The sequence below is a fragment of the Chiloscyllium plagiosum genome, unplaced genomic scaffold (assembly GCF_037043375.1).
Source record: "Chiloscyllium plagiosum isolate Xiang-an unplaced genomic scaffold, Cpla_swu_hap1 HiC_scaffold_16, whole genome shotgun sequence".
Taxonomy (NCBI): domain Eukaryota; kingdom Metazoa; phylum Chordata; class Chondrichthyes; order Orectolobiformes; family Hemiscylliidae; genus Chiloscyllium; species Chiloscyllium plagiosum.
Window position 1 is genome coordinate 56,321,241 of NW_028270154.1, and position 20,396 is coordinate 56,341,636.

General features: G+C 39.1%; 1 protein-coding gene across 3 annotated transcripts in view; it reads left to right on the forward strand.

The window, feature by feature from the left end:
* htr4 (5-hydroxytryptamine receptor 4) overlaps positions 1–8,509 on the forward strand; it is a 199,945-nt gene extending 191,436 nt beyond the window's left edge. For all 3 annotated transcript variants that reach the window (XM_087995423.1, XM_087995422.1, XM_087995426.1), the window contains one exon: positions 7,457–8,509. Coding sequence is in view for 2 of the 3 variants with exons in the window: in XM_087995422.1 (XP_087851548.1) it covers positions 7,457–7,529 (73 nt within the window). In the remaining variant the exon portion in view is untranslated. The remainder of the gene's footprint in view (positions 1–7,456) is intronic.
* The last annotated feature ends 11,887 nt before the right edge of the window (positions 8,510–20,396 follow it).

Sequence of the window (20,396 nt, forward strand, 5' to 3'; positions counted from 1 at the left end):
GAGGTCAGTTACTTGCTGCAGTGTTCCTAGTCTCTGACTTGCTCTTGTGGCCGCTGTGTTTATGTGGTGAGTCCAGCTGAGTTTCTGTTCAATGATAACCCCAAGGATGTTGACAATGGGGTATTCAGTAATGGTAACACCATTAAATTTGAAGGGCGGTGGTTAGATCGTCTCTTATTGGTGATGTCCTTAGCCTGGTATTTGTGTAGTGTGTATGTTACTTGCCAGTTGTCAGCCCAAGCCTGGATATTGTCCAGATCTTGTTGCATTCCAACATGGACTGCTTCAGTATCTGAGGACTTGTGTGTGGTGCTGAACATTGTGCAACCTTCAGCGAACATCCACACTTCTGTCCTTATGTCCTTAGGGAAGGTCATTGATGAAGCAGCTGAGGTGATTAAGCCTAGGATACTGTCCTGAGAAACTCCTGCGTAGATGTCCTGAAGCTGCAATGACTGAACTCCAACAGCCACAACCATCTTCCTATGTGCCAGGTATGACTCTAACTACTGGAGAGATTGCCCCCAATGTCACACTTGGTCAACTGCAGTCTTGATGTCAAGGGTTGTCATTCTTACCTCACCTCTTGAATTCATCACTTTTGTCCATGTTTGAGCCAAGGCTGTAATGAGGTCAGTAGCTGTGTGGTCCTGGCAGAACCCTAATATGCCATAACCTCGAGCTCTTGTCCATAATGCATTCTCTGCTTTGTGTGCATGCGGATACCAGCAGCTTTCCAATGGCCTCTGTGTTAAGACAGCAGCATTATAACAGATCCCTCCTCCACCCCTTACAAAGAATGCTTGGATATTTCAGAGGAGGTACCAGACTAAGATTCTGGTGCAGTTGTTTATGAGCACTTCACTGCCTAATCTCTACAATTGGTCAAGGAAGAAATGCCCAGGTCATTGGTAGTTTATGGATTTCCAGAGAACAGGAACTTACTCAGCCCCGGGCAGAAAATAGCCTTGTGATGTTGGCAATCAATGACTTTGTCCACATGCAAAGGGAGAAACAGGAGCAGCAGACAGGTACATGAGAGGCAATGGTTTTAATTGCCCAGATGCTGTATGACTGTGGCTATCCTATGAGGATTCCAATGCTGCAAGCATATAATTGTTCGACTGCCTCCATGGAAACATTGGTGGCCACCATTGACTGCCAGGTCCAGCTGTTTCAGTGTCTGCTAGATATATGTGGACCTGCACTCTAATACTCTAGTCGTGGGCTTAGCACCAATGACAAGAGAAACAGGTGTCCTTAAACTCCCTTTAGGTGCCTCTTCCTCACAAGGAGACAGTTAAAGTAAGAACTATATACAGGTAAGCCAGAAGTCTCCTCTCAGGACACTCCAGATGTGGCCAGGACTTCTACCTCCATTCTGCCAGTCTCCCTCAGCCCTGTCAGAGTTCAAACTGAGGAGGATGCACATGCATCTGGGCAGGACACAGTCAACCTGTCTGGACCCTCTAACCACAAATGCCACAGGGTCAATGAACCAGTATTCCAAGGCAAACGTAGCCCACCATCCAGTAGGTTCCCTCACCTGAGACTGCAGTGAGACATAGTGGGAGGGAAAGTATGAAGACTTTCTAAGGGGACATGGCTGACACTATGGTAATGATATCACACTTACAAATAGATGTTGACTTTTCTTCTTCAGCTTTGTGTATAAACATCAAGGTACAGAGCCTAGTGTGACATAATGCTCAATGGTACAAGGTCTGAAGTGAATAGGCTGTGATGATTGGCAGGTACTTGCTAAGTTGACGACTAGGATCAATCTTTCCAGGTTGAAAAACATTGTTAGTGCCTCACAACCTTTTGTGGGAGTGATTCATAATGTTGCATGAAGTGGTCATCACTGCTTTGGGCAAAGATTTGAACTTTACACAGCTCGCTAATGCCTAAGGTTTACAAAGCAGGTCATGCCCGCAGGTGTATTTCATCTTTACTTTATGGATCAAACAAAACCAAAAATTGCTAGAGAAGCTCAGCAGGTCTGGCAGCATGTGTGGAGACTAAGCAGAGTTAATATTTCAAGTCCAGTGACTCTTCTGAAGATACATTCTAGAGCTGGGAGACCACCCCTCTGCATAAAATGCCCTGGAAGCTGCCACCCAATAAAATGTGTTAACGCGTTCCATAGTGCAGCATTCAATTTCACTGTAAGTGCATCAGAAATGAATTATGAAGACATAGTGAGGTCGGTATGTGTCTGCAGGCATGGGATTCTTGCAGTTGCTGACCATGGCATTTGTCCTGAGAGCTTGGTGATTGATGAGCAAGATGGAGGACCAAAGGAGCAAGTGGTGAGCTAGAGTCACTAAGTAACCACTCTGACTTCTGTGTCAGGAATTCTCAGAGTCCCGTTTCTAACTGACAGGTAGGAGAATGGGACCCTGCACATTAATCAAGTGAGAATAGGTGATGATGAAAGTAATAATGAGTACTAATCTCTTCAAATAGACCTCTCACTGCTCACCGGTGAGCATCTTGCCTCACCATCAAACACTTGTCTGGAAAATTGGACATTGTGATCTTGATGTCGAGAAGAACTTCACGGGACATTTCACCCAATTTTCCCAAATTTCACGTCATGGCCCATTTCATTCACAGGGTAGGACAATTCAACCCATCAAGACTCCTCAAACATTGAGAATGGAGAATCCTCACTGAGCATCACAAATCCACACCAGGATATAGAAATTAGATTTAAATGTTATAGTGCCAGTGAGATTAAAAATAATTGGGACATACAGATGAAATTAAGAGAGAGAGGGAGAGATAAAAGAGAAATGATAAGAATAAAATTCTTTTGAGGAGCTGTACTTTTTTAAAATTGATGTTTAAGGCAAAAGGGCATTCAGTAATAAGTATCCCTTATCAAATTGTTTGAAGCTTATACCTAAACGCATCAGCACTAAATTTGTCAGGCTTCTTTAATAGTGATTTATTGGGCATGGGCTGTCAAGTTACCACACCCTAATTTGCTAATGCAAAATGCCTTGAGATGTATTCCAATGTCAAAGACACAATATAAATGCAAGGTGTTGCTGTTATGCCTTAAAGAAAAAAAGGGAATCACACAGATGTGATGCATTGCAGTCAGTCAGTATAATGTTCAAGGGTTCATTATGGAAATCAAGTTTCAGTTAGTTCGAGCAGAGAAGGTGAAATTTAGATATTAGGAGCTGTGAAGTTGGTATAGTGGAGTCTTTGCTATGGAATGGTCAGAGATGCAAGTACAGTACAACTATAAAACAAAGTTGGCTGTTTCATATAACATCCAAATAAATGAAATGATTCAAGTTTTTTCCTGGTTCTTGATTACTATTGTTGGAACGTTTGTTTGAAAACTTTAAGTGACTAAGTGATACTAATACATAAATAATTTCACTTTCCCTTTTTGTCAGAATATGTGCTTTTTTCATTGTTGACATTTCCCATTCCAATATATAATAGATTAGCATATTTACTGGATCAAACACAGCCTCACCCAAAACAGATCCTGAGCCATTAGACTGAAACCTCCTTAAATGGAAATTTGATATACATCGTTTATTATTTGCAGCACCAAGATTTGTTTATGTGTAAAGTTTCTGAAAACATTTAATTCCTACACTGAGCAATACTTGAGCTGTGTAAATACTCTTTAAATATGATTTAAAAGTAGACATATTATTTGTGTATGATTTAAGTATTTGCCTGTGCATGTCAATATTTATAGTAAAATGCATTATGTGAGATAAGCATCTAAATTAGTTTTATTTCCACTGAGCTTACCACACCCATATATGAATACTTTCTATTTCTAAAATAGTTTTCCTGAGAGTTATTTGCAGGAGTTCTATCACAATCCAATTAATATCACGGGAATCTTACAGCTTTACACTGCTTGACCTATTGGCTAACCTAGAAAACTTTAATAATCAGAAACCATCAAAGATTAGAAGTAATAGTGACCTCCCTGACCAGAGACCACTGAAACATAAGCATGAATTTACGATGCAGCTGACATCAAAGGTGAATAACCTGAATATATACCACTTATTTTTTCTAGCAGACGTGATAAAGTACTTAAGGGTGAAATAGTCAATCCTACTTTTGTCTCAGTAATGTTACGCCTTTCAAAACAGAAAATCAGTGAATCATACAGGACAGAAAAGACCCAAATACAGTACTACCAACACTAATCCCACTTACCCATACTGGATCCATAGCCTTGAATCTTATGACACTTCAAGTACTTATCCAAGTACTTTTAAAGTTTGGGAGGTTGACTACCTCAACTGCCTTCCCAGGCAGTGCATTCCAGATTCCTACCACCTTCTGGGTGAAAATGTTTCCTCAAATCCCCCTAAACTTGCTGCCTTTTACTTTGAGTGCCCTCTTGTTCTTGACCATTCAGCTGAAGATAATAGATGTTATCCATCCACCCTCTCCGTGTCTCCTTGTAAATTAAAATCAATTTGAAACCATATTTCACTCAGAATTCTCCCTAAGCTGCATAAAAGGCCTAAAATTTTAAATTAATTCTTAATTCTTTTATTTTAACAATGCAATTCGTTCTCTCTTAATTTTTTTGTTACAGGACAGAAATCTTTAATTTGATGAAATTGAATACCAGTAATTCAAATCACAAAAACTGACAATGTATTTCTACATTATAACAATGATTCCACCTTAACATCTCTACCATTGGTTCTAAAGCACTTCAGGATGTTTTGACAATATTACTGCAAATGTTTCCTTTAACTTGCTAATTATCAAGTTTTCATTTAAGCACTTTGCTTCTCCAGTTTTGCTTTTGAATAGATTGAAACATTTTAGTGTCTAAAACTACATCACATCTTGCTCTCAATGTGCAGCCCTGTACATAGTGAGCACATTGACCTTCCAATTATTTTGCCTTTTTTAACTTAAAAAACAGCTAACATTGGTTTACATGCAATTAATGCAGCCTATTACAGTATTATAGCCACTTATGTGCACTGCCATATTGACATGAAAACAAAGAATTGAATTACAATACACTGGCAGTACACTTAGAATGAACTGAGGTCCACATTTTCACTGGGACAGAGTGTATGTACGTTGTGGTGAAAATACTGGCAGAAGTCTGGAATCTCAAATCCTGACCCAAACCTGGCATCCTTATAGAATCTCAACACTCAAGTAATGAGATCAGTGCTGGAAAGTGGAACTATTATAGACTTAGCATATCTTTGGCAGTACGGACTTGCTGGGCCAAAGGGCCTCTTCCGTACTGCATGATTCTATAATCACAAGGACAGCTCTGGGGATAGTCCAAATTAGTAAGTGTATCGCTCCTGGAGGAGACTGACCTTTAAATGATCAACTGCTTCCAATGAAATCAGATTTCAGAGTCACTGAGTGTGCATTCCAGAAAATGAAGATGAGACCAGGAAAGAGCAGGTCTGTTCTTTTAGATAACTAGTGTACCCTTTGGAGATGTAAGGAAATTGGATCTGGTCCCAGGACACCAGGTAAAGTACCCTTTGAGATTGTGAAAAGGCATGCTTGTGTATAAAACTTTTTATTAAAAAATTCATTCATGGAGTATGAGCACAACCAATTATTGTCCATTCTTAATTGCTCTGGAGATGAGCTACTTTCTTGAATCACTATAAAGATTAGTGCTTGGGCCCAAGTTCCTTATAATATATATCAATTATTTGAATAAGGGAATCAAATATAATATTTCCAAGTTTGCTGATGACACCAAACTAAGTGAGAATGCAAGACGTGTGGTGGAGATAAAGGGAAGTTGAGTAGGTATGCAAACACATGGCAGACGCAGTGCAACATGGAAAATGTGAAGTTGTTTACTTAAGTAGGAACAAAATGGCGGAACATAATTTAAATAGTTATAGATTAGGGAAGATTAATACACAAAGCAATCTGGATGTACTTGTAAATGTAAAAGATAAAGTTACTATAGGATTGCTCTCTCATTGGAGAAAAACAACTGATTGTGCCTTAAGGGTCAACATGTCCTGAGGATCACCATGCTACAGATAAGATGAGTCCTTTCTGGTAATCTCAGCTGGTGCAGGAATTGAAGCCTTGCTGTTGAAATCACTGCATCACAAGCCAACTAAGCTAACCGGGCATTAAAAGAAAGCATATGGGTGCAGCAAGCAGTTAGGAAGACAAATGATATGTTGACTTTCATTGTAAGAAGGTTTGTGTACAGGGCCAAGAAAGTCTTACTACAACTGTATAGGACCTTGGTGAGACCACACTAGAGTACTGTGTGCAGTTTTGGTCCCCTTATCAAAGACAAGGAACACTTGCCATAGAGGGAGTGCATTGAAGGTTTAGCAAGGTAGGCATGTCATAAGAGGAAAGAGTTGGATGAATGGGCCTGTATTCACTGGTGTTTAGAAGAATGCGAAGGGCTTTAATTAAAACATATAAAATTCTGACATGGCTGGACAGACTGGAGGAAGGGATGGTGTTTACCCTGGTTGGGGCATCCAGAGCATGGACTCAGTCTCAGGATACACACAAGGCCATATTGGACTCAGATGAGGAGACATTTTTTCACTCAGGGAGTGGTAAACCATGGAATTCTGTGCCAACCATGGAATTCTGTACAACAAAAGACTGTGAAGACAATTACAAGTGGATATATTTAAGAAAGAAACAGATTTCTTGAAGCTAAACGTGTCAAGGTGTACATGAGAGTGTGAGAATATAGCATTGAGATAGAGGATCAGTGATGATTATTTTGAATGGCGGAGTGTACTGAAAGAGCTAAATGACCTGCTCCTGCTCCTATTTTCTATGCTTCAATGTTTGGCTTGACATAAGGGATAATGGGCCAAGGGAAATCTCTAAATGGGAACAGTGTGGTATAGGCATGTGAGGCAACATCAAACTTTATACAGATGCATAAAATGGCACAGGAAATGAATGTGGGTGCAGGGCATTAGTCAACATAGATGGGGATTGGAGAGTGAGGAGGTGAGAGCAGGAGCAATGTTTTATGTTTTAAAGTTTATTTTAAACTTTGATCATAGTGTTGTTTTTTTCCCAGGCAGGCTTTCCACTTAGTCCACCTTGGGGAACAGCAGCCTCCTCCTATGGTTAGATTTGCAGATTTGAAGAAGAGAGGAACATAACTGGAAAGAGATACTCTTAACAATATCAGTTAACATGGGAGTCAAGAAGTGAAGTTGCATGGTCAATATTTTCGTAGAAAAATGGTCAAGGGAAGATGAGATAGGATTAATGCACAAGATGTATTTGGAGAGAGGATGAGGAGACATCGGAGAAAACCGAGAAAACTAACTTAACTAAACATTATACAGATTGACCAAAGTTATAAGATTCTATTGTTGTATAATGCACGCATTTTAATATCCAAGAAAGGTTACTACAGTATTATCATACTATTAGCTGAACCTGTTTAATTTGTGTTTTATAGGTACACAGTTTTACACAATGGCCATCTTCAGGAGCATGAGAACCTGTCTCTACAAATTGACATTGAGTCCTAGCGATATTGCTTTTGAACAGGACTGAGAGACAGAAAACATGGCCTTATCTCATCACTGGAATTGTTTTTTTCTCTGTTTAAGATCTTCCTCCCACTAATAAATACTAAATATATGTTTACAATGTCATTATACCCAAAATAAAAAGATTAATTTGCATGGTTAAACAAACATTTTGTAAATAATTGTTTGAGTGAACAAAGTATGCTCCTCAAGGGAATTTTTATGAATGGCTTCTAAATTTAAAAGCTTATGTTGTATTTTCCTGTTACTATGTGACAGCTGTTTTAAACCAAATGTAAGAATGAAACTATAGACAAAACAAAAAAAAAGATCAGCTATTTACATATTATGAATAGTAGATCAAATGCACGCAATCTTTTGGTGTTGAGTTTCTGCTTGTAAAATGGGATGTATTATTTGTAAGCTTTAAAACCACGTGGTGTAAATGTGTCTCAAATGTCTTCAAAACGTGAAGCCTGTTCAAAGCATTGGAAGTGTTCCACTTTGTGAAAGGATTTTTAGAGATAGCCTGCTAGAAAATTGTAGTTCATTTTGCTCTTATTGGAATTGAGAGATGACAGATAAGTGACTCCTGCAACTGAGTCATAAGCTTTAACTGCAATTCCCACATATTATCAGTTATTGGTAAATGAAGCAGCGTTTAATATGTACCTAGTAGTCATTTATTTCTAGGTGTTATCTGAAGCAAGTCTGTGTAAATAGATTCATAGTTTTGGTAAAAATCTTCAACAGAATCGATTGGTTAATTATGTGAATCAAATGTCATTTTATATTATATCCAGCTTTAAGTAAGACTAGCTTGACAGAAACAAAACAAATGCTTATGCTAGATTTTGTTCCATCACAAGGCATTGAATTGTTTATTCATTCTGTGTGTAATGGCTTTAACAAGATGTTATTTTTTTTCAAATGCTGCTAACGGATGTTTTGAGAGGAAAGTAAATATTTAATATTATAAATATACATTTCTGTGTATTCTTTTAAATACTCAAGCTCTTAATGCATTGTCAACAACTTAGATGCAAGGCTTTGGCCAGAACTATATAAGTAAAGTTTTATGGAGGACCATAAAATAGCTGTGAGTAGACCAACTCATTAGATTAGGTAGCCTGCACTTCCAGTGTCAGAACAGCTCTACTTCGTCTCCATCACTGTGTGAGGAGAAAACCAGCAAAATGGAAGCAATTGCCTAGCAATTCACAGGGCTTTCTTCTCTGTGTGCTTGATGGCCGACAGAAGGGATCCCTGGTGACAATGTCAAGTCTGCAGCTCTGATGCCACCAGCAAAGGGCTCAGCCCTCTAATCACCAAAGCCTGCCTAACAAGCCCAGGAGATTAGGGAAGCTTGTCCTGAACCCCTTTACGGATACCTTCATCTGACGGAACATCTCCTTTCTCTTATGGCAGAGTGGTAGTATCCTTATCTCTGACGAAGGAGACTCAGATTCGAGTCCCGCCTGCTCCAGAGGTATCCAATAACGCATTTGAACACATTGATTAGGAAAATATCTCCTTCCTCTTGTAATCTCAGCAGTGGCCACTTCTATCAGTGGCACTGTAGAGACTTTGGAGTTGGTGTTCTGTCTTTTGAATTATTCAATGGTAGCAAGAGACATGGGGCTTCCTTTCCATGTTCTCTGTTGCTGCTGCTTCACTAAATCATTCATCTTCCTGATTAGCTCCAGAGGGTTGTTGTAATCTCAATTTTAGTGGCTTAACTCTTTGACTTTGGTTCATTGGGTATTGATAACATGCTGAAAACCACTCAATGTTTCTATAAATTTCAAAACTAAACTATTCACATTAGCATTCATCAAAAAGTGGCCTAAATCAACAGGTGTGAATGTTATAATTAATAATAATTTTTCAAGAAGGTGGCTTTGAGAATGTTGCAGAATGACCATGCCTGAAGATGATAAAGGAGAAGAATATTAGTGGCCATGCACAGCCAGATACAAGAGATCAACAAGAATAAAAGCAAAAAATATTGGAAGAACTCAGTATCTCTGGTTGTATCGGTGGAGAGAGAAACAGAGTGAAAGTTTTGAATCAATCATATTGCTTTGTCAGAATCAAAAGAAATGCTGTCAGACTCGCTAAGTAGTTTTAGGAGTTTCTAGTTTTGTTTCAGATCACCACCATCCAGAGTATTTTGCTTTTATTCCAGAGGTTTATTTGTTATCTTGGTGTAAGTACGAGGTACTGGATTTTAGGGACTTCACAATGCCCACCCCCAATCTATGGACAATTCCACAAATCAGACTAAAGGAATGTAGATAAATCATAAGAATATGGCAAATTTGAATCAGTTTCCAGGGGGCAAAAATTATATCCTTAAGCAAACCAATAAAACTAGCAGAATCATACATTTTTAGCTATTTTAATTTGTTAAACTAATTGCAAAATAATTATCATTATCACATCAATGTATGATCCAGAGGCACTAATGTACCAGTAAGAAAAAGTATGAAAAATGAGGTAATATATAAACATTTCCATTGAAATCGGGAAATTATTAGATTAAATTTCCAACATTTTAATTCATTTTCTATGGTGATATGCAAATACTACCTTCAACATCAAGTTTCATTTTAATATATTTGTCATTTCTCAACTTGCAATCAAAAATTTAAATGAATAATAAAAAGGAAGATGAGACTAGGCATTTTAATTATTAAAACATTTACATATAATTTAGGAAAACATTGATAGCCTGGAAATGTCAAATGATTTTAGACATCCCTAATTAAAGTAATTTTCAGTGATGTTGTATAAGTAGCCAGCTTGAAACTCATATTTGCATGGATATAATTAACATGCTAAGGGAAAAATGTGTTTTATTGGCCTACAAAATAATATTCAAGTTTTTAACATGGCATCCAGTAAATTAAGGTATGTATCCAGCAGCACATTTTTGAATTGTTCATGTATTGTGAGATATATGTAATATAAATTTTCTATTACTTTTCATGAGATATGGACATCACTGACAAATCCAGCATTCATCATCCATTCTTAAATGAGCAGGGTGTTGTTAAGTTGTTGCCTTCTTTAACTGCGACAGACAATGTGATGGAGCTATCCCTATGGAGCCAGAGAGATGGAGTTTCAGCATTTCTTTTGACATAGCCATAATAAAGGAACATCAATATATGTCATTGAAGTGTAATTTGGAGGAGAACTTGCTGTTGGTCATGCTCCTATGTACCTGCTGCCCCTCTATGTTGCAGGTTTGGAAGGCATATCAAAGCAGGTAAGTTGGCTGCAGTGTACTTTGTCAGTGGTATAAACAGCAGCATTAGTCTGCCAGTGATGGAAGGTGCGTATGTATAAGGTGGTGAAAAGAGTGAAAATGAAGCAGTTGTTTTATCCTGGATTGTGTTGAACTTCTCAAGTATTGTTGGAGAATATTACATCACAGCGTAGACTAAAGAAGTAACTTCCTTACCACAGAATTCCCAGCCTCTGATCTGCAACCTGCTCTCTGCATCACTGAATGCTAAGATAGTGGGAGATTCAGCAATGGTAATCTCAAAAGGAGATCATCAAATTCTCTTATTAGCTGTGTATTGTGTTTGTTGCCAGTTATCAGCCCATTTATGAATGCTGTGTGGACCTTACAATTTACAGCTACAAATCGCTTCATTATGTGAGGAGATGGAACTGAAATCATCAGCCACATCCCCAATTTGGCATGATGATGAAACATCTGAAAGACTGATGAGCCTAAAATACTACTCTGGGAACTAATGCAGTGCTGTATTATGGCTGAGATAATTAGCTTACAATAATTCCAACAATATTTCCTTTGTGCTAAATATAACTCCATCCAGGGGAGGAGTTACCCCTGACTGATTTCAATTTTATCAGGGTTCTTTGATGCCTCACTCAGTAAAATACTGCCTTGATGTCAAGGGCATTTGCTCTCACTTCACCCCTGAAATTCAAACCTGAGTTGAGGCATCTTGGACCAAGACTACATTGAGGTCTGAAGCCAGGTGTTCTAGTGCAACATTGACTGAGAAGCAATTGACTAACTTCCTGATGATTGAAAGTAGGCTTATGGGGTAGTAACTGATCATTTGCTTTCTTAAGTATTTGTTGCATGCTAATTTTTTGAGTCTCATGCACAGGAACAGCCAGCTCTCTCTGTGCTGCTCTTTATTTGGAGTCTCTCTCCATTTAAATAATAGTCTGACTTTTGATTCTTCTGACCAAAGTGCTTGATCTCACTTTTCCTATTTTGAACTCCATCTGTCAAGTTTTGCCCACTCCCTCAGCCTATTTATATATTCATGCAGATTCCTCATGGTAACATGCCCTCCCACTTATTTTTGTATCATCATCAAATTTGGATACATTACACTCTGCCCACTTTTCCAAGTCATTAATATACATAGTAAATAATTCAGGCTGTACAGGGGAGCATTATGGCACACTACTAGTTACATCTTTCCAATCATAAAAAAAATTAATCTCAACTCGCTGTCTTCTGTATGTTAACCAAGCCTCAATCTATACACCCAGTGCCATGAGCTCATGTCTTGCATAATAACCCTTTATGTGATACCTTACCCATGCTGTCTGGAAGACCAAATACCAACTACTCATTCCCTGTGAACATTCAAAAATATTTGATGAAGAGTCACACAACAAGCTTGTCAGCAAAGCTGAAGCCCATGTCACATGGATCGTAATTGGGTCTGCAACAGGAAACTGACAATGGTGGTAAACAATTGGACTGGAGGAAAGTCAATACGTTAGGGTTCTCATATCATCACTAGTAGAACCATTACTTTTCTTGAGCTATATTAATGGCCTAGGTGCAGGAGCAAAAGACAACATTCAAAATTTAGAAGGCGGCACAAACCTGAATGTATTGTGAATTGTGAGTAGACTGTTAAGACTTAAAGAGAAAACATCCAGGTTGGTGGACCAGCATCAGGTGAAGTTTATTGCTGAGAAGTGTGCAGTGATAATCTTGGTCAAAAAGATACCGAGAAACAACGTGAAATAAATAATGCATTTCAGGCAGAGTGTACGTAAATAAGTTATGAAAAGTGACAGAACAGTTTGAGAAATTACAGAGAACATAGAACAGTACAGCATAGGAACTCTTCAACCCATCAAGTTTGTGCTGACCATGATATCATTCTAATCTAATCCGACTTGCCTGTACATGCTCCATATCCTTCTCTACCTTGCCTGTTCATGTGTCTGTCTAAATGCCTCTTAAAATAGTTATTATATTTGCTACTACCTCCTGTAACACTACATTCTAGGCACCTACTATCCTCTATGCGAAAAAAACCTGCCTCGCACATCTTTTAAACTTTCCCCTCTCATGTTAAAGTTATCTCCACTAATATTTGACATTCTCATCCTGGGAAACAGACTCCGACTATTCATCCTATCCCCACCTCCCACAATTTTGTATACTTCTATCAGGTCATGACTCAGACTCCAATGCTTTAGCAAAAACAATCCAACTTTGTCTAAACTCTACTTGTAGGTACTACACTCCAATCCAAGCAACATTCTGGTAAACCTCTTCTGCACCCTCTCCAAAGCCTCCACATCCTTCCCAGAGTGTGGTGACCAGAATTGCACACAATACTCAAAATGTGGCCGAAATAAAGTTTATACAGCTGCAACATGACTTGTCAACTCTTATACTCAATATCCCAACCAATGAAGCCAAGCATGCTATATGTCTTCTTTACCACCTTAACCACTTGTGCTGCCACTTTCAAGCAGAAATGGACTTGCATCCCAAGATCCCTCTGTACATCTGTCTGTAGTATAAGGGTCCTGCCATTAACTGGCCTCCCATGATGCAACACTTCACTTGTCGGGTTTAAACTCCATATGCCATGTCTCTGCCCAACTTTCCAACTAATCTATATCCTGCTGTATCCTTTGACAAACTTCCTCATTATCTACAAATCAACCAATTTTTGTGTTGTTTGCTAATTTACTAATCAGACCACTGATACTTTCAACCAAGTCACATATATATATATATGACAAACGACAGAGGTCTCAGCACTTATCCTAGTCAAAGATCTCCAGTTATAAAAACACCACTCCACAACTCCCTCTGTCTCCTGTGAGCTAGACAATTTTGTATCTAACTTACCAACCCATATGACTTAGTCTTTTGAAACTACCTACCATGAGGAACCTTGTCAAATGCATCAGTAAAGATAATGCCGACAACATCCACTGCCTTACCCTCATCAAACATCTTCATCATTTCCTCAAAAAACCCATTCAAGTTTGTGAGGCAAGACCACCTTCACACAAAGCCACATTAACATGTCTAAGAAATCATTCTTTTCCAAATGCAAGTAATGCTGTCCCTATGAATCTTCTCCAATGAAGATCCATTGATTTGAGGTTCACTGGCCTATAATTTTTTGGATTATCCTTGTTGCAATTTTTAAATGAAGAAACAACATTGATTATTCTTCAATCTTCTGGGACCTCGCCTTTGGCTAAAGAGTATACAAATATTTCTGTCAAGGATCCAACAATCCCATTCCTTGCCTCTCCTGTCTGCTGGGATAGATCCCATCAGGCCCTGGGGATTTACCTAACTAAGTGTTTTTCAAGATACCAAATAACTCATCCTTCTTAGTATTGACCTGCCTTAGAAAATCATCATGCTCCGCCCTGATTTTACTATTATGTCCTTCTCCTTGGTGAATATAAATGTGAAGTACTCATTAAGGACTTCACCCACTTCCTTTGGGTCCAAGCATAAATTCCTTCCTTGACTGGACCCACCCTTTTCCTAGCTACCTTCTTGCTCCTAATATACATATATGTTGTCTTGGGATTCTGCTTATGCTTAGTCCTACTTGCCAAGGATATTTCATGGTCCATTTAGCATGCCTAATTCATTGTTTATGTTCTTTAGTGCATCCTTATATTTTCAGGTTGATATTCTGGGGTGTGTTAGATATAAGGAGAGGTTGGACAAACTTAGATTATTTTCTTTAGAGCATTGGAGGTTCACAGGCAACCTTATAGAAGTATATAAAATTATGACAGTCACAGATAGAGTGGACAATCAGAGTCACATAGGGGATGGGAACTAGCACAGCTTTGTAAACCATAATCTTGGTGTTGGATCTATGTTGTTGTCCCTGAGCTCCCTTTTCCTCAGGCAGCTGAAGGCTTCACTATCGGACTGGAGGCAATGCTGGATCTCTTCATCAGTAGCTGGTTTGACTGACAGGACATTCTGAGGTATTGGAAGTTGTCAATGTTCTCGAGGCCTCCCTGTGCACATTAATGATTGGGAGTTTGCTCCACAATGCCAGGCCAGGTTGGTGGAGGAGCCATGTGGACTGTCCACAACAGATATCTCTAGGCACAGGAGTAGTACCACCAATGTTGCCTACGCAAGATCCTGCAAATCTGCTGGGAAGAAAGATGCACCAATAACAGCATCCTTGATGGGTCCAACATCCCCAGCTTCAAGGCACTGATCATCCTTGATCAACTATGATGGACTGGGCACGTTGACCACATGACTGACACATGACTCCCGAAACAGGTGCTCTACTCCCAGCTTCAAAATAGCAGGCAAGCCCCAGGTGAACAGAGGAAATACTTCAGTGATACCCTAAAGGCCTCACTGGTGAAGTGCAGCTTCCCCAGACACCTGGGAATCACTGAACCATGACCATCCAAAATGGAGGAGGAGCATCTGGGAAGGTGTCGAGATTTGCCATTGGGAAAAACTGGAAGCCAGGCAAAAACCAGTGAAAGGAGCCCACTGCCGTACCAGTGCCCCACCCATCACTTCCCATGACCATCATCTGCCCCAAGTGTGGCAGAGCCTGCAGTAGCTGCATTGGCCTGGACAGCCACCTACAGACTCCCCTGAGAGTGTAAAAGAGTTATCTTTGTCTGCAAGGGACTGCCAATGAATGAATGAATAATCAGAATCTTTTTCCCAGATTGGAAATGTTAAATGTGAGGGGGCATACTAAGGGATTTAAGATTAAATTGGAAAAGTTTGAGAGATGTGTGAGGCAAGTTTTTACATTGAGGCTGATTGGTGGCTGAAATGCACTGTTAGGGGAGGTGCTAGAAGCAAACACAATAATAACATTTAAGAGGCATTTAGAGAGACACATGAACAGATAGGGAATGGAGGGATATAGACCAAATGCAGATAGATGGGATTAGTTTAGAATTGCATCATGGTCAGCATAGACATGGTGGCTGAAGTTCCAGTTCCTGTGTTGTACTGTTCCATATTCCATGTCTGACTTCAGTTTCGTAAAAACCTTACATATGTTTCCTTTTCCTTTTTGACTAAACTTACAAGATTCTGAGCTTTACAAATAGAAATAAAGCAATGAACTTATTTATAACCTTTGTAAATAAGGAATTAAGGGCTACGGGGAAAATGCGGGTAAGTGGAGTTGAAATGCCCATCAGCCATGACTGAATGGCGGAGTGGACTCGATGGGCCAAATGGCTTTACTTCTGCTCCTATGTCTTATGGTCTAAATACTGACTTGACTCAGTTGGAGTATGCTGATAATTCTCTGCACCACTCCATAATAAGAATCAGAAGGCATTGGAGACACTGTAGAAAATATTCATGAAACTAATTTGAGAGATTAGAGGTTTTAGTCAGATGATAAGATGAGAAAAAGTTTGAAGCTAGAGCTGTGTCCCTCAGATTAGTGGAAGTCAAAAATCACATGACACCGAGTTGTAGTCCAACAAGTTGATTTCAAACCACAAGCTTTCAGATCCCCATTCCTTCCACAGGCAGCTAGTGAGAGAGAATACATCAAACATAGAATTTAATAAGTAAAAGATTAGAGTCTCACAATTTATGCAAATGTGTTGAACAAATCTAGGTGGCTATTAAGTCCTTAATCAGTTAGAACGGAGGTACAGGTTTTGATTGATTAATATGTTGATCCCAGAATTTCTTTTAAGTCACAGCCCCGAGATAACTTCAGGTTTTATCAGAATGAGGGTGACACCTCAGGTCAGACAATGCATTTTAGGTTTGAGGTCATGTTTCAAGTCTGTTTGTATCTCAGCCTGGTGTCAGTTTGGTTTTATTTCCAAAGTCGGAATTTATAGATTAGAGAAGATTGAGAAAAAACTTGATAAAGCCTTTACTGATCATGAAAGGTAGAGATGGAGTACATAAGGAAAAAATGTTCCCACTTCTTAAAATATCAATAACCAGAGGTTAATAGTTTAGGGTGAATAGCAAAAAAAAGCAAAGGCAAGTTAAGGAATAGTGTTTTTAAGAAATGAATGGTAAGAATCAAGAATGCACCCGACCTCAGAATGAGATGGAGGTAGTTTCAATTATGGCATTCAATTCATTGGATGAGATAGCTACCTGAAGACACCATTTATATAAGGCTGTGGGGGGAAAGAAGCAGAATGGGACACGGTGAGTTGCTATTGTGAGAAGTGGCATGGATGTAATGGTCAATTGGACTCCCTCGGTAAATTTTGTGATTTTATGATACTGGAACATGATCCTGGAGCTGTGCACACCACACTTGCTTCATAAAAAACATCTCAGGTTTTTTCCAGCTCATATTAGACTAGGAATGACTTAATATTATTTTGACAGGGCAGAAAACAAAGGGCAAACATACCCCTTCTGGCTCTTTCTGCAGAGGATTAACATTTACATCACAGCATAAATAATCTTTGATAATATTATGACTACCATTGGTTGGTGCAGACTATAATTCTTGCCAAGCAACTGTTTTTTCTTTCTAACTAATTACCTGCTAATGAATCTGCTAATGGGTAGTGAGCAGTTATTTGTGGAGTTCTGATGTAATTCTGATTTCATTAAAATAGTAATCTCATTAAAGAAAATGCTATTCTTTAGACACTGAATCTAATTAAAATCACTGGATACAAAGAATCAATTAATAATTGAGAATACTCTAAATAACTATATTTTTAAAAATATATTCTGTCATGTCTATTGAAACTCTGACAACATGAATCATTTTTCTACCCCCAGCAGATAAAGACTGAGGTAATTCTGCAGACAAACACTTTAAATGGAATTACTTCCCAAATTGGAATAATTGGAAAGATGTTTTAAGTTAAAAAAAATGTGCTGCTGAAATCTGATTAATTTATTCTCATTGTTGCACATTTTTTGAAGTTATCGCCTCCTAGCTCATCAACATTTTTGTCTACTGACATTTTTTCCACTGTGTGTTGTATGAGCAAAAATACCTAAAAGATGACTTCAGTTTATAATTTAATATGTTGTGATGAATTTTGACTTTTGTTTTAGTCAAAAATGTTACTTCAAAATTTAACACTATAATAACAAATACCTACCCTCAGCAGTAATCAAAAGTTATTGTCTACAGATGTCTGAATTAAACCAATACATTTTCTGCTCCCTATGCTGTGACATCTGCCATGTTCTTCCATATAAAATAATAAATTACATAGCTGTTCTCCCAAGCTGAGTATGACAGGTGGGCAAAAGGTTTTTCATAATAATAGTGCCTTTCAATCCTAATATTATTTTGGCACAGTTGAGCCAAAATTGTGTCCAGAGTCATTTTTTTTTAATTCTTAAGTTCTTCTCTTACCAATTATAAGCTACAATTATAAATGAGATGTGAATTAGTTTGTGACTCAAAAAGGCTTGACTCAAATAGAACCAGTCTGACTCAAGATTGGGTACAGGCAGATTCCAACCTCACATCTTTAAGGCTTTGTCTGAGATGAGATGTCACCTTTAATTATAAAACCTTAAAATATCTTGAGAATGTGGTTTAAAATAAGTTCTGGGATTTACATATTAAAGAACCAAAACCAGCAAATCCATTCTAAAAGATGAAAGATTTGACAATCGAGGTCTGTTCAATGCTTTGTTGTATTATTGTAATCTTTTGCTATAACTTCTGTGTCTTGAGGTCCTGCTTCCCAACCACCTGATGAAGATGCAATGCTTCAAAAGTGAATTGAATTGAATTGAATTTATTGTCACGTGTACCGAGGCACAGTGAAAAGCTTTGTCTTGCAAGCAATACAGGCAGATCACATAATTAAGTAGCATAGATAATTAAATAATAGCTAATATAGCTCATGCTTCCAAATAAACCTGTTGGACTATAACCTGGAGTTATGTGTTTTTTAACTTTATCCACCCCAGTCCAACACCGGCTCCTCCAAATCTTGACTGTGAAGAAAATCTGTGAATCTGCAGTGAAGGGTTTTCCTGTCTGTTAACCCACTTAGAGTCATAGAGTTATACAGCACGGAAACAGACCTTTTGGTCCAAGTCATCCACGCTAACCAGATATCCTAAACTAATCTAGACCCATTTGCCAGCACTTGGCCAATATCATTCTAAACCCTTTCTATTCATATACCCTTCCAGATGCTTTTTAAATGTTGTAATAGTACCAGATGCCATCACTTCCTCTGGCAGCTCATTCCATAAGACACCACCCTCTGTGTGAAAAATTCATTCATCAGGTGCCTTTTATATCTTTCCCCTGTCACCATAAACCTATGCCCTTTAGTTTTGGACTCCTGTACCCTGGGAAAAAGTCTTTGGCTATTGACCCTGTCCATGCCCTCACGGTTTTATTAATCTCTGTAAAGTCATCCCTCATCTCCGACACTCCAGGGAAAAAAAACCTGTAGCTGTAGAGTTATAGAATCATACAGCATGGAAGCAGACCCTTCAGTACAACCAGCCCATTTTGGTCACGTTCCCAACTAAACTTGTCCCACCTGCTATCGCTTTGCCCATATCCCTCCAAACCTTTCCTATTAGAGTCATTGAGTAATACAGCATGGAAACAGGACCTTCAATTCAAACTGGTCCATGCTGACCATGGTGCCCACTCAGCTAGTTCCAATTGCCTGCATTTGGACCATAAACTTCTAAACTCCCGTTCATTTTTTTTTAGATTAGATTCCCTACAGTGTGGAAACAGGCCCTTCGGCCCAACCAGTCCACACCAACTCTCCGAAGAGTAACCCACCCAGACCCATTTCCCTCTGACTAATACACCTATGGGCAATTTAGCATGGCCAATTCACCTAACCTGCACATCTTTGTGACTCTGGGAGGAAACTGGAGCACCCGGAGGAAACCCACGCAGACGCTGGGAGAATATGCAAACTCCACACAGACAGTCGCCCAAGGCTGGAATCGAACCTGGGACCTTGGTGCTGTGAGGCAGCAGTGCTAACCACTGCGCCACTGTGCCGCCACAATATACCTAGCCAAATAGTTTTTAAATGCTGTTATTGTACCTGCTTTAACCACTTTCTCTGGCAGCCCATTCCATATATACACCATTCTTTGCATGAAGAAGTTGCCCCTCAGGTCCTTCTTGGGTGGCATGGCTCAGGGACAGGTGCCAGGGACCCAGGTTTGATTCCAGCCTTGGGCGACTGTCTAGGTGGAATATGCACATTCTCCCCATGTCTTTGTGTGTTTCCTTTGGGTGTTCTGGTTCCCTCCCACAGTCCAAAGATGTGCAGGTTAGGTGAATTGGCTATGCTAAATTACCCATAGTGTTCAGGGATGTGGAATAGGTGCATTAGTCAGGGGAAGTGTAAAGTAATAGTGTAAGGGAATGGGTCTGGGTGCGATACTCGTTGGAGGATCTGTGTGGACTTGTTGGGCCAAATGGCCTGTTTCCACACTCTAGGAATTCTATGATCCCTAAACTTTTCCCGTCTCACCTTAAACCTATGCTCTTTAGTTTTCAATTCCCCATCCCCTGGAAAAAGATTATATGCATTCATCCTGTCTATGCCTGTCATGATTTTATATACTTCAGTAACGTCACC